The sequence below is a fragment of the Lingula anatina genome, chromosome 3, assembly GCF_051362555.1.
Source record: "Lingula anatina isolate TDL-2025a chromosome 3, LinAna3.0, whole genome shotgun sequence".
Classification (NCBI taxonomy): Eukaryota; Metazoa; Brachiopoda; class Lingulata; order Lingulida; family Lingulidae; genus Lingula; species Lingula anatina.
The window spans coordinates 11,023,287-11,036,589 of NC_141769.1; the positions used below are offsets into that span (position 1 = coordinate 11,023,287).

Sequence of the window (13,303 nt, forward strand, 5' to 3'; positions counted from 1 at the left end):
TAACAATTAGAATAACTAACTACTGAACTATCTCGCTAACGAGAAAACTTTAGGGGTGTTTCACGAAGCAGTCGTTAACTCATCGCTAAGTTCAATTGTAAAGTTCGGTCGTTAGTTCTCTCGTTACTCACCGTAGTCTCTAAACAGTTTACCGGAAGTGGAACTCTTGCGTCAAAGTGTCGCGAAAGCTCTAACTCTCCAATTTCCGGCGGCTGGAAATGCATAAGAACGTCTGCTTTGAGGTCGTCGTAAAGGATCTCCACCACCTTTTTGCCGCTCTTTTTGTCACAGCTAGGTGCAACCTCTCGTAAATTGCATCATCGCGTGTATATTCTAATAGATTCTGCCTATCATGAAAACGTCGTAGTCTACGTTGCCGTCTGGCGGTACGGATAGAAAGGTCGTCGCCATATTGGATACAAAGACAAACGACAGACAACGGTAACTAAGCAACCTTTCTATTTCATTCATTACGCATGCGTACGATGAAACTCTAGAGCAATAGAAGTAGAGAACTACTATGTCTAGAGTTAGCGACTGGTCTGACCAGTCGCTAAATATCCAAGGTAACAACGACACAATAAAGAGCGAGAGAACTAGCGATAGCTTCGTGAAACGGCACTCATAACTAGCGAGAGGCTAACTACCGATCTCTAACTAACTACTGCTTCGTGAAACGGGCCCCAGATGTGTATCTAGAAAGTAGTAGGTCTACTCCCACGCACAATCAAATCCAACAGAAAAGAGAAAATTCACCAATTCGGTTATTCCACACGCAGAAAATAAAGTATTATAATAAGGGAATAGACAAATAACAGGGACGGATCCAGAGATATTTTCTGACAGTCTTCCAAATTATCTTTGTTGATCTATCCTCCAGTTTTGACCGTCTTCCGACAGAAAACATTAGATGCCCGACAATGTAAACTTGAAAATCTGACCGTCTTCCGGAACACCCAGAAGACGGCCTAAATCCGCCCCTGTAATAATGTGTAAATAAGAAGAAAAAGCACTGCAGTTTAAATGCTATATATGTTACATGCAAAGCTACTTTTGCTTATTTTTTCTGTAATATTTCTGTTGATAAAAGATAAAAAATACACTACTTTTTCATAGTTGCATATAGTTCAACGTGTACCGTGCAGACGGACACGCAAGAAACGCATAAGACCTCGTCAGTGATTTGCTGTCGTGTGACGCAAGGCATAATAATGAAAGTAATGTATGATTAGGCCTTCATAAAAAGGTCATAAAACAGCTAGCAACTGATTGCAGCCTGATATGCAAAATGCTCGCAAAACTGGTAAATAAACCGACAAGTTATTCACGTATTACGTTTAAACTTTGTCAATTAGACAAGAAAGGCAGAAAGCGTGGAGCAATGCTAGCATAAATGTTTTCAAAAAGCCCACGTGTCGGGAAGCGCTGCCCGGCACTGGCAGTACATCTACCGGCGACAGGGAGCGCCACTCACTCCACTGTAGCCTGGCATTGGCATGGCATACCGTCACGTGATCTGGCAGGGTTGGTCCGTAACCCGGCCAAGGTTCGAACCCTTTGCCGATGCGCCACCTTAGTGTATATCGCTCTCGAATGAGACTGAGGCATTTGAATCTAGGTCGACAGCCATTGTCAAATGTGGCCAAAACAACCGTACCCTCTAACTGCTGTACCCTTTTGACGTCGATACACTGAAATTGGCCATAGCCCGGAATTTTAGCAAAGGATCCGTTGATCCTTAAGATCTCGTTCTGGGCATTTTTCCAGGTACCTTGAAGGTCGCTCTCGAAATCACACGGGACTGTCAAAGCGTTATACGTGGCATTGCACAAATTGCACGTTTTGAGACAGCGATGCGCAAAATGGTTATACAAACCTCTGAGACAACTAGGGCTTTCACAGTCAGCCTGGTCATTTTCGCAAAGATCATACTGACGTTTACGTGTCACTGAGAGTTCGACATAGAGATTCCTCGAAATGGAATTTGCTAGATTGAGATTAAGGGAGGCGTCAATTATGGCTCCCTTAAAAAGAAAAGCTTTGAACGAGTCGTCGTGGACTGTTGAGAATCGAAGGGTGTAAAAGTCACTGTATCGAGAGAGTAGCCGAAATGTGTAGTGGCTTTCTTTCCAGGTCGCAATGCATTGTAACTGCAGATAACTCTTCAGGGAATCGGCAACAACACCATACGGTTCGCAAAACCCATCCTTAAAATCAATCCTTACATTCTCCCCGGGTAAACACTCCAAGTCCAGGGCCAAGTTCTGACATCTTTTGGCGCGGATTTCTGCGGCAGAAGCACCTGTCTCGGTATAAAGCGTGTGATTCGAAAGAGAGAAAGGATAACCGCCATCCGCTGGGCACGCTGCTGTAATGCTTTCGTTGTCATATGTGTACCTAACTATCGGCCAAGGGTCAAGTCCAATAGACCCACATAATGTCGCGCCTGTATCCGGCCTTTCAGTTGTTGCTGCAGACAGTTTCACTTGAAACACAAAGTTTGTTCGATTCACAAGCTGCATGCAACGGTAGCGGAGAGGTTCCTTTTCGATCTTTTCGGATATTATATAAGATTGTCCGTCCACGTAGGTAGCGTTTGATTCAGACACCACTTCTACGCAAGTCCGCACATAGGAGTCAAAGTCAGACGAGTTGAAAGGCCAGCGTCGGTTGTTCAGTGTGAAAATAGCTTCCATTTTCGTTGATGTGAATCTAATTTCTAAGCCAGCCCTTTGAGATATACTACTTCCATCGGGGTTGCTATAGGCAACAGGTATATACCTGTGGTACCAGGTGCGCGGTATCTGGACACTCTCTGGAAACACACACACCGTAGAAGAGTAGGAAACGACACTCAGTAAGAGGGCTACGAGAATAATGTTCATATCCATGGTTACTGGAAATTCTGGAAAGAAAAATATTAGAATCAATGAGAAACGTGTGAAGAGAAAGAATTTTTTTATTATTTAGAACCAATTTAACAATTTTAGAAGCAATGACAGGCCTATACATCTATAAATATGCGATGAAATTGTAATTACTTATTAAAATGAAATTTGTATATATAGATTGTAAAAATAGCAGTGGTAAAATCCACTTACCGTGGATTTTACCACTCTTAATATATGTATGGACGACTGACAATAAATGACTTTCAAGCAAGAACTTTTGAAAATGGGGCGCCTCATATAATATTGGAAACAACTGAATATTACCGATTAAAGTTCGACAGGGACGCTCAGCATTTTCATTTCCTTTCATGTTGCTACAGAAAAGCTTGCCTCCGATTACGAACGCCATGGATATTTAAAGTAGCTTCACATAACAAATCGCTCTTACACACACACGTCCGCACGAGAGTGAGCCTACCTTCGCAGTGTTTTCTATAACTTCAAAATAACTTTTGCTACCTGGAATGTAAGGACTAATTTCATTTCGAGCACCGACATAGCTTTCAGTGTTCAGTGTGATTAAATGTGGTCAGGTGGCATTAAATGCCGGTGCTTCAAACCATAAACATGATTAAAACAATGTACACTAAGCTAAATGTACATTTAGACGTTATGCGCTTATATAGGATGGCTAGAAAAATGTTAATGATTTCAAACACTTGACAGTTAAATAACTTTAACAGTTTTCAAGATATTGCAATGAAATTTAGGATATCTGAGGGAATATGTTTTAATAAATGCTGAAAATCACATGATTCTACCTTTCTTTGTTTGGGCACACCGAAAAAATAAAAATCATAAGTCATAAAAGATCCTTAAAGCCGTTTTTCAGTTCTAGGTTTCTAGTTTTTTAGTCTCTTGTGAAATGATAAAGACTGATTAATTTTTCCGACACTAAAAATAAGTAAACTAAAGCTCATAACGGATTCATAAGTGAAACTTTCTCAACGACTTAGACCCCATTCCCGGAGATTAGGTCGATCCAAACTAGATCGACCTAACTCCCTGGGGGTTCACGCTAAATAGCTGTCAGCTGAGCGGGCACGAAAGTTAATTACCCCCTTACAGCTTGTAGTAGGCGGGGTGGACATTTAAGCCGGATTAACTGACAGTTATCTTTTGAGACTCCCCAAGGGGATAGATCGATCTAAAATCTATGGGAATACGCCCTTAGGATAATGTACACTTCGTTGCTGAGGAAAAATTGGTGAAATTTCCAGTAAGATTGATTTCTTGTTTGTTGGCTACATTTCTCAAAACCCCAAATTGGCCGTTTAACTACAAATGCCGCATTAAATAAGACTCTAGCCGGACAAGGCAGCCAACAAGACAACTTGACATGTAACGACGTCAATCAGTCTATTTTCTTTCCAAGTTAGCTCAGTTATGGACAGTTTTTAGCACGTGGGCCTACTTGTGGCTCTGCATGCACCCCTCACTTTTGTTATCCTCTGGAACAACCAGTACTGTGTCATTAACTTTAATATTATTCTCTCACTATATCAACTGTATGTATACACATCAAGCAAATAAGTAGGCGTTGTCGCTTAATTACACCGTCTATACTTTAATGTATTAATCACACAATCCTCTGTAATCTCCCAGGTCGATAATTTCTTATAGGCCTAGCACCTGGACTAAAGTGCATGCATGTCCATATGCAATGGTCAGTTCTGGTGTTAACTATACCTGTATGCGTGTGACCCCAACGATTAATAAACACAATCACGTGTCAACTTACTTGTACGCATGGCCAAGCGTTCGCAGGTGGTAGCTGTCCACGTTTAGCGTCTTCGCATTGGATTTATTAAGTGGCGCTTCAGGTATCCGATGGTTCTTTAATGACGTGAGTGTGTCAGTTTTTGTGCGAATTTACAACATTGATTCAGCCTTAAGTGGCATTTACCGGCCTACATGCATCCAAGTCGGTGTATAAAACTGACTGTTGGTAGATTTACTATGGAACTGGTGTAGGGAATGGGCAATGTCAGTCAAGGTCAAGACTGCATATTACCAACGGTTAATGTTCTTTCTCTCGTATACTTGTAAATGTGCATAATTTAGGTATGACTCATACCGGTGAAGAATTTTTGGTTCATCCTTCTTTATAAAAAGAGTCATGGATGTTATTTATAGCACTTGTGGTAGATTTAGATAAAGGTATATGTGGCATGCGGATAAACGGTGGCTCTGCATGGTTGCTTGTACAGTAAGGTTGTACAGCTACTGTAGATATTTTGATTGACTGTGCTGTTTAGAGGCGACAATTTGAAACGAAAATGACTTTTTTATTTACCATTCATAAACATCTATACGCGTGATTTCCATGGTCTTAAAAGTATATAACGAACAGTTAAGTAATGAACAATGCGTTCAATAAAATATAGCTATCATCGGGCTGTACATAGCGTAAATAGGTTTTTAGATATGATACTGAATTTTCAACTGTTGGAAGTTCTGAAGAAAGACCAGGAAACGGTACATTTGTGAATAAGCATTTAGACGGAATTATATTTGCATTGGAAATGAATACAGCCGAAACAGCAATGTATCTCAGACATTTTTATCTATCACATGCATTCCATTTGTAGTGTTTACCTGTAGTGTTTACATTAGGGACAGAGTAATCGATACAGCATTGCACAGTAACTGTGGAACAACCAATAGGGCTTCCATATATCAAGTGTTTTCATTCTTTTAGAACATATCATCATCTAACCAATGACGTATGAAATGCGTTTCATATGTATTATATATATTATACTCCTTTCAGATACAATGGTCTCTCTCAAAAGCATACGGTTACTGTTGGTGATATTTCAACTATCGCAATCAGATGGCGCGTGCAGATTCCCAAATATTTTATGGGACACCACATGGTTCCACAGGTTCATCCCACCAAGCTTAGACGATGATTACCTCGGCAAGTTTGGAATGAAGATCACATTTTCATCGGACAGAATGACTGCAGCGAATACCATGAATCCTGATTTGCGCTCAGGTTGGTGGCCCTTCAACGAGACGGAATTCAATCCTTACGACAGGACGTGCGAGGAGCTGGTCATGGGGAGGGAGTCGTCATACGTTGACGGGCAAACATACTTTGTGTCTGAGAGCCTGAATAGATCGAACTCAGGATTTAGATGCCTTTGGATATATAACCGAACTTCCAATATTTTACAGATCGGAGTTTCAGGGTTAATATCCCAACGCCCCAGCCAGTTGTCAGAGGCGTGCTCGGAGTCCAACTTGCAGGTTGACCCATGGGTTTTAATGCGGAAGTTAACGCCCTTCAGTGATCCACTCAAGCAAGGTGACTTTGACTGCCCTGCATCTGGTGGTTATACGTTTGTTCTTGGGAATGAGACAGTGTACGATCGCAAGTCAATATTCCGAGATGAGCGTTGCCATAATCTGGCACTCGAACTCCAGTGCCTTCCCGGAGAGTATGTGACCATGGACTTTAAGGACAATATTTGTCGCCCTTTTGGTTTACGTTTCACATTTGGCAGTGAAAAAAATCTGTTCACTCTCTGTATTGGGGTATGGGAGGAAGGCGGGTACGTCTTCAGATTCATGTTGGGGAATGATGCAGAAAGTGATTTTTACACTCTCCGGTTCCCAAAAAATCCAGGTATGGAATTTGATGCTCATCTTATCTATGGCGCTCTCGTGGATATGAGCCCCGATGTAGAGGAGGCTGCAAGGATTTCAGAACGCATGGTTATCCGAATGTCCCTCTCCCGCGACATTAAGAAGGACAACTGCGCTGACGACCTGGCCGATTGCTCCTCAGCAGTTTGCTCAAGTGGACTTTTCGGGGTCTATGGCAACGAGTGCCTAAAAAGTTGCAAACACTGTAACAGCAGCTTCAACAGGATAACTCCTGGAGGCAACTTTGACCAGCTTTTTCAGGGTACCTGGAAAGATGCTCAAGGATTGAAAGTGATTATAAACGAATCTTCTCTCCTTCTGCCTGAAGTGGGCACATTTAAAAACATAGGGTTTGAAAAAGTCACCGATCTGGACGGTTTGGTTATTATGACAACGTTTGACAATGGTTGCCGACCAAGGTACAAGTGCATTGACCTAGCTCGGTCTGGTAACATACTAAAATGGCGCATGGGCCAAAGCTTTGAGCCCTATCCGGGTTATGGTCCGTCCTTCCCAAGCCATTTTTCAGTTTGTTCCCTGCATCGTGGTCGTTGGGGAAAATGGCTGGATCTGACCGCGGTCAGTGTCAGAGTGGTATCTCATGGTTCCCGTCTCTCGTCATCTCGATTTTTCTACACACTTTACTTAACAGTCGTGCTTTGTTATCTTCATTTTTCAAGATAGAATAATTGCTAATTACTTGGCAATTCGGATAAAAATCCATTTAGCTGTATAAAGTATTGAAAAGACAAAAACATTTTTATTTGCATTTGTTTGTACATAGCGTTACAATCTCGCCTTCTCTCCGTCAGGAAAGGGAATACCAATGTCTGTATTTTCATGCTCAGCCTTTGAATCTAAATTTAGTCATGCTAAGCTTTTGTTTAAACATTAAGTAGCCTGCATCCTGGATTTCTTTCCAAAAATATTAATGTTCATTGCTGTTCTACCTTCCTTCGTATGTGATATGATTAAAATGCAAGTCCATTGCATATAAAATGCATTTAATTGTATATTTTATACATGCACATTATACAATATAACGTACATAAATTCTCTATTAAAAGTATGATGGTTTAACTATTTCTGAGCTAACATATAAAACATAAGTGAAAAGCATAACTGAAAATACAGTATTCTTACAAAATTTCTGCATAAAAAGTGTAAAATGGTTACAACCTCTGTGTACATTGAAATTTGTAGAAGATATCTCTTTGGAAGCACACAGTTTCAATCATAAAGAATTTTTATTGTTAAAATCACACAATTGCACATAACACCTTTAATACTTTTGATTCCATTGGCTCTCAATCTGAAGTAAAGTTTAAAAAAGAGAAAATATGATGAGATAAAAAAACAGTAATAGGGACCTATCAGATCGAGAAGAGCCGAGTGCTAGCAACGCTGCAACCTAAATATGGCTGACCTACGTGAATGAAAGACTGCTTAATCCTGTAATGGCCTCTTTACCTCTCACATGCCTCCCCACGCGTCAAATCTTGACCGCTTGAATTGAGCCGAGATTTAATTACTGTGCCCCTGCAGGGATGACATGCGGGGAAGCGTGTGAGAGGCGGAGAACCCATTACAGGATTAAGCAGTCTTCCTTTCATGTAGGTCCGCCATATTTAGGTTGCTGCCTTGCTAGCACTTGGCTCTACTCCATCTGAATGGTCCCGCTTATGTAACTTCCTAAGCAGCTGCCTCCTAACAAGTCACAATTTCAATATATTGTATCAAATAAAACCCACGCTTTCATATTTTTCTAATCAGTTTCTCAAAAAAAAAAAAAAAAAAAAAAAAAAAAAAAAAAAAAAAAAAAAAAATTAGCTAACAACTTCACATATATCCATGACAAACACTGGGGAACTATGGTGTTGTGAACCCAATCCTATGGTTTAAATATTGGTACCAAACGGTGACTAACAACTATGTTAACACTATTTGTAGTTAGATACTTAAACACCATTATAAATTTGTAAAGCACCAAAGTTAAAATGGAGATAACATGTATATTGTGGCAAATGAATACACTTTTTAAAGGTAAACAGATACAGAGCATAGTTAATCAAGTACTTACTGTACACATTCAACACTTAAATCACATTTGTAAATAATGCTAAATAACAATTAAATAATGATAATAATAACAAACTGCTGTTGTTGGTTACTAGTGAATTCAAGATGGTCGTCTTTGTTGTTGTTGTTGGTTAATAGTGAATTCAAAGATGGTAGTTAATTTCTTTGCTTTGCTCCATGTATAGACAAACAGACAAATGTCACTTACAATTCTCTGAAAAAACCATTCTGAAAACCAGTCCACACTTTTTTATCCACACCAAGAAAGTAAATTCACAATCAAATCTATTCAATATCTAAATTGGAAATCAAGATACATGAAGATAACTGTAAAAAATATCAAAATTGAGTATAATTTTAATAAATTTCACTTGTAATGTACCAAAGTTTATCATAAAGTTCTACCACCAGGTGTAAATAAATTATTCCCTCTAAAGCTTTTACCTATTAAACAGCAATGATAAAATTGGTATGATGGCACTGCAAAGCCAGATAACATATATAAATTAAATGTATAATATTCGGAGAATAATTACACCTGGCTTTTGAAATCGGTTATAATTTGTATGTTATTCATTATAATGTTTTCCAATTTTTATGGTTAAATTCAAGACAAACAGAGAAAACAAAACATTGAGAAGGGAAATAAACCAAGCTTACAAAAAGTTTTTCTTAAATTGCACATACATTAGTAACAACTGGCCTTACTATAAACATGTCCATTTCAAGCCACTAGTAGTTCAAACCTCACATTTAAGTTGGGATATGATCAGGGCAATGCATTCGCACCCCAACTGTTAGTCTCATCTCATGATGGCTTATGTCAACTGACCAAAGGAGGGGCGTGTCCTTGTCCATACAAAGCAACTCGAGGTACAGCCTTACATGTAGAATAGAGGACTGATGAACTGAAGTTGCTTTATGCAGCTGGGGAAAGAGCACATGGGAACATTATTGCTGGGCCAACCAAAATAGGGGAGGGGGGGGGCATAAAATGAAATATAGCAAATGTTATAAAAGGCAAGGAGAAATTAATTCAAAATGGGTTTATCAATATGTAAAATTGTAGTATACATCTGCTCTGGCTACATCTTTGCTCCACATTATTTGACATATTGTGCAGTATTACATATAACCTTCCATTAATGATAAAATATGATCATTTTTCAAGTACCACGATGTTTACATGTTATCCATATCAATATAAACACATGCTTAATACCATTAAAAGTGGATTGATTATTTCTATTAAAATACGTATAAAGTAAAGCAATAATTTGATATGAGTCTTTAAATTAAGACAAAGCAAATTATGTGATAGTACTCACTTAAAGGAATAACATTTAATTTCATTGTTTTGATAAATATCCCCCAGAGAAATCTCCTTCAACTTCCCATGTCTCTTCTAACCACATTGTTTCTCCTTGCTCACTCTCTTTGTCCTCCACTCTAGTTCCTCCCCTCTCTTCTACATTGCTCTCTTTGTCCTCCACTTCTCTCCCTCTTTCTTCCTCCTCCTCCTCCACTAAATCCTCAGCCTCAGCCTCTGAAATCACATGTTCCAACTGCCCCATGGCTTCAGTCTCAGCCTGAATCACCTCAGGATCTTTAGATTCTTCCTGGCATATCACCAGGTCAAGTTCATTCAGGGCACTGGCCCTCTCTGACATGTAGGAGTCTGTGCTGATCTGTCTGTTGTATGGAGCCACACCTGTATCAGAAGAGGTGAGATAACCAGACTCGTCATGAGGATTTGAGTCGTTGTCTTCTGAGTATTTTCTTGCAGGGACTGGGCAGTCTAATTCAAGAGAAGTGTGAGCTTTGCCATCATCAACATCAACATCAAGTCTATGGGCTGGTCCCAGAGACTCCACTTCACTATGAGATATGTTCCTGGATAGTTTTTCATCTTTACTCCCTTCATATTCTTCCTCTTCAGGGATGACAGTGTACATCACATTTTTCTCCACAACTGTGATGTCTGTTGTGTCACCTACTCCCTTGACTGACTCTGACCCCACAGTGTCTTTTACGCCACCTTCATCTTCAAGAAGTGAGTCTACATCAGGAATTGCATCGTCTGGCAGCATGGACTCGTACATCACATCGTCATCTTCCTCCGAGAGCTGCTGTAGAACACGCTTTCGCACATGGGGGTCATGTGGCTCCCCCTCTTCTTCGGCTGATAGTTCCTCATGGGGTTGCGATCCCTCATATGGTGGCAAATCCACATCATCAATTCCAGGCAGCATAGACTGGGAAAATGAATGTTCATATTCATATTCTGATTCTAGTCTGTCCCTTGTCAGGCCTATACAATAGATGGTCACCACAGACATGCTGAACATGAACAGCCCCTCTCTGTAAATGTTGTACTTCTCCAGAACAAAGGAGACCACTTTCCACAGTGTTGTGATGATGAAGAAAACAAGGCGGAGAAGCCTGAACAAGTATGCCACTAGGCTGACTAGCCATCGCAGTTTATACCCCACAAGTGTACAAAGTATGTCGAATAGAAAACAGACAATTTCCCAGGCAAAATCTAGAACTTCCAGGAGAGCCCACAACACGTGTCTCCCTGCTGTGGCAACTTGACCAGCCAGGTACCAGAGGAAACGTTCAACTAAGTGTACACACCTGTCAAACAGTGCAGAGATCTGTTCAGTCTTGTGTGCCACCCTGGAGTAATTGCCTCTGTAGTAGTCCCACACCAGCAGCATTGTGGTAGTGAAGACACACATGAAAGCAATGAAGACTGTCGTGTAAATGAGTTTGAAGTGGAGCGGTAGTGCTCTGAACTGCTCCTTTTTCTTGCTGAGATTCTCTCTGAAGTTGAAAACCCAGTCCTTTGCATCTTCTACTTTTTGACTGGTGTAGTTCCATACTCTTACAAAACCATTTCTAAGGTTCTGAACTTTTTCAATAGTATACTCCTTTGGTCGAGTATACAGGTTATGTTTTGTTCGTCTGGCAGATTCTTTAACATTTGTCCAAAAGTTTTTAACCCCTTCTTTGGTTTTTAACCAGCCACTGGCAAGGGTTTCTTTTGGCTTTACATATACAGACTGCTTCAATCCAAAAGCAATGTTGTAAATGAACAGTTTTGTATCCCTTAAGGTCTGTTTTAATCTAGTGTATCCACCCAAAATAACCTGTTTTGGCCAAGTGTATACAACAAACTTTACTGTTTCTCCTGCATGAAAGACGACACTTACTGTAGAATTGTAACCACCAATAACAATTTCTTTGGGTTTTGTATAACAGGCATATTTAATGCCCTCTCCTGTCCTTATGCAGGCTTCCTTGGTTTGTGTAGTCACATATATTATGCACTCCTTGGGTTTTGTATAGAGTCCATATTTTAATCCTTGTCCTACAGCTATAGTAGTCTCCTTGATCCATATGCAAGTGATAGCAAGGACCTCCCTTGGTTTGGTATAAAAAGTATACTTAATACCCCGGACAGTCACTATGGCACATGCTATCGGTACATCATACACCACATATTTAATCCCCTGGCCAAAAGACAAAATCCCATTCCATATTGCTATCAACCCTGCTACTATGCCTTCATACACTGATATTAGGAAAAGTTTGGGTCTGATGTAGATTATCCATATGAAGCCTTCCCACAAGTTCACAAAGAACTGTTGTATGGTACTGACAGTATTACTGACTGTGTTGGTTAGACTGGCCTTAGCTGCCCTTATGGCTTGCATTTTGTTAAATTCAACTGGACATCATTGTGTATGAGATCACACCTGAAATGATATAAAATAATTTAATACTGAAAAAATAAATTTGATTTTTAGTTCCTACAAGTAGATTTTGCTCTTGCAAAGAATGTAACTTGTATCCCATTAATTCCACTGGAATTTCACCTCTGCCATCCATTGCCAGTATCTAAAATGAATGCTATTTTCTTAGGTGGGCCATCTCTAATAAAAGGCAAAAAGCACATCATTCTGTGACCTAAGAAGAACTTATTTTCTGTTAAATATGTAAAAAACACTGTTTACTGCTCAATAGTTTGAAAGCAAATACATTTGTTATTATAATTTAGATATTCTAGCTGACAGAGTGCTAGAAACAAAAAAAAAAAAAAAAAAAAAATTCACAACAAATGAAATAAGAGTACTGCAGTACAGGCAACATATCAATATCAAAGTTTTACCTTAGCATTTCCCACGACGAATGATGACAAATAAGGCCTGATAAATCTACATTTCTAAAGATGCATTCAGTGATTGGTTATCCCACGTTGGTTATTTTATGGACGCACCTGCAGACAAACAAATTCTGTTAGCATTACATGTAGTTACATTTTTTCCAGGGGCGGAGTCTACTGGTTATAATTGCTTGACCTAAATGGTGCAAGTAAAGGTGTGAACAATAAATATCGGAACTTTACTCTGAGTTGTAATTACTCAAATGCACACAGAACGATTCGCAAATGAAAAAAAACTTCAGGTGAACACGGTAAACCCTTACCCTATTTAGTCCCTAGCTCGAAACCGGAAATTGGGGATTAACTTTAGCACTATTCAGCAGAAAATAAGACAATCACAATAACCTTTTATTGACAACATAAAATATGAAAGATACCTAGTAGAAATAAA

General features: G+C 39.6%; 3 protein-coding genes across 6 annotated transcripts; 1 reads left to right on the forward strand and 2 right to left on the reverse strand.

The window, feature by feature from the left end:
- Window positions 1-990: 990 nt before the first annotated feature.
- Window positions 991-4,841, reverse strand: LOC106166180 (uncharacterized). The gene is made up of 2 exons (XM_013544651.2): window positions 4,693-4,841; window positions 991-2,896 (listed from the first exon to the last, which is right to left on the reverse strand). The coding sequence occupies exons 1-2, from the start codon at window positions 4,700-4,702 to the stop codon at window positions 1,338-1,340; spliced, it is 1,569 nt and encodes a 522-aa protein (XP_013400105.2). The 5' UTR covers window positions 4,703-4,841; the 3' UTR covers window positions 991-1,337.
- On the forward strand, window positions 4,617-7,674 carry LOC106166181 (uncharacterized). 3 transcript variants are annotated; one of them, XM_087010026.1, is made up of 2 exons: window positions 4,617-4,774; window positions 5,725-7,674. In XM_087010026.1, the coding sequence occupies exon 2, from the start codon at window positions 5,730-5,732 to the stop codon at window positions 7,287-7,289; it is 1,560 nt and encodes a 519-aa protein (XP_086866152.1). In that variant the 5' UTR covers window positions 4,617-4,774; window positions 5,725-5,729; the 3' UTR covers window positions 7,290-7,674. The 3 variants fall into 3 exon arrangements, with proteins under 3 accessions (XP_086866152.1, XP_086866151.1, XP_086866153.1); XM_087010025.1 differs by having other exon boundaries at window positions 4,630-4,797; XM_087010027.1 differs by lacking the exon at window positions 4,617-4,774 and adding an exon at window positions 4,809-4,970.
- Window positions 7,339-13,239, reverse strand: LOC147762906 (uncharacterized). Of its 2 annotated transcripts, XM_087010024.1 has the most exons (4): window positions 13,176-13,239; window positions 12,859-12,966; window positions 10,013-12,445; window positions 7,339-9,611 (listed from the first exon to the last, which is right to left on the reverse strand). In XM_087010024.1, exon 3 carries the CDS (start codon window positions 12,401-12,403, stop codon window positions 10,034-10,036), a length of 2,370 nt encoding a protein of 789 aa, XP_086866150.1. In that variant the 5' UTR covers window positions 12,404-12,445; window positions 12,859-12,966; window positions 13,176-13,239; the 3' UTR covers window positions 7,339-9,611; window positions 10,013-10,033. The 2 variants fall into 2 exon arrangements, with proteins under 2 accessions (XP_086866150.1, XP_086866149.1); XM_087010023.1 differs by having other exon boundaries at window positions 7,339-12,445.
- Between the last annotated feature and the right edge of the window lie 64 nt (window positions 13,240-13,303).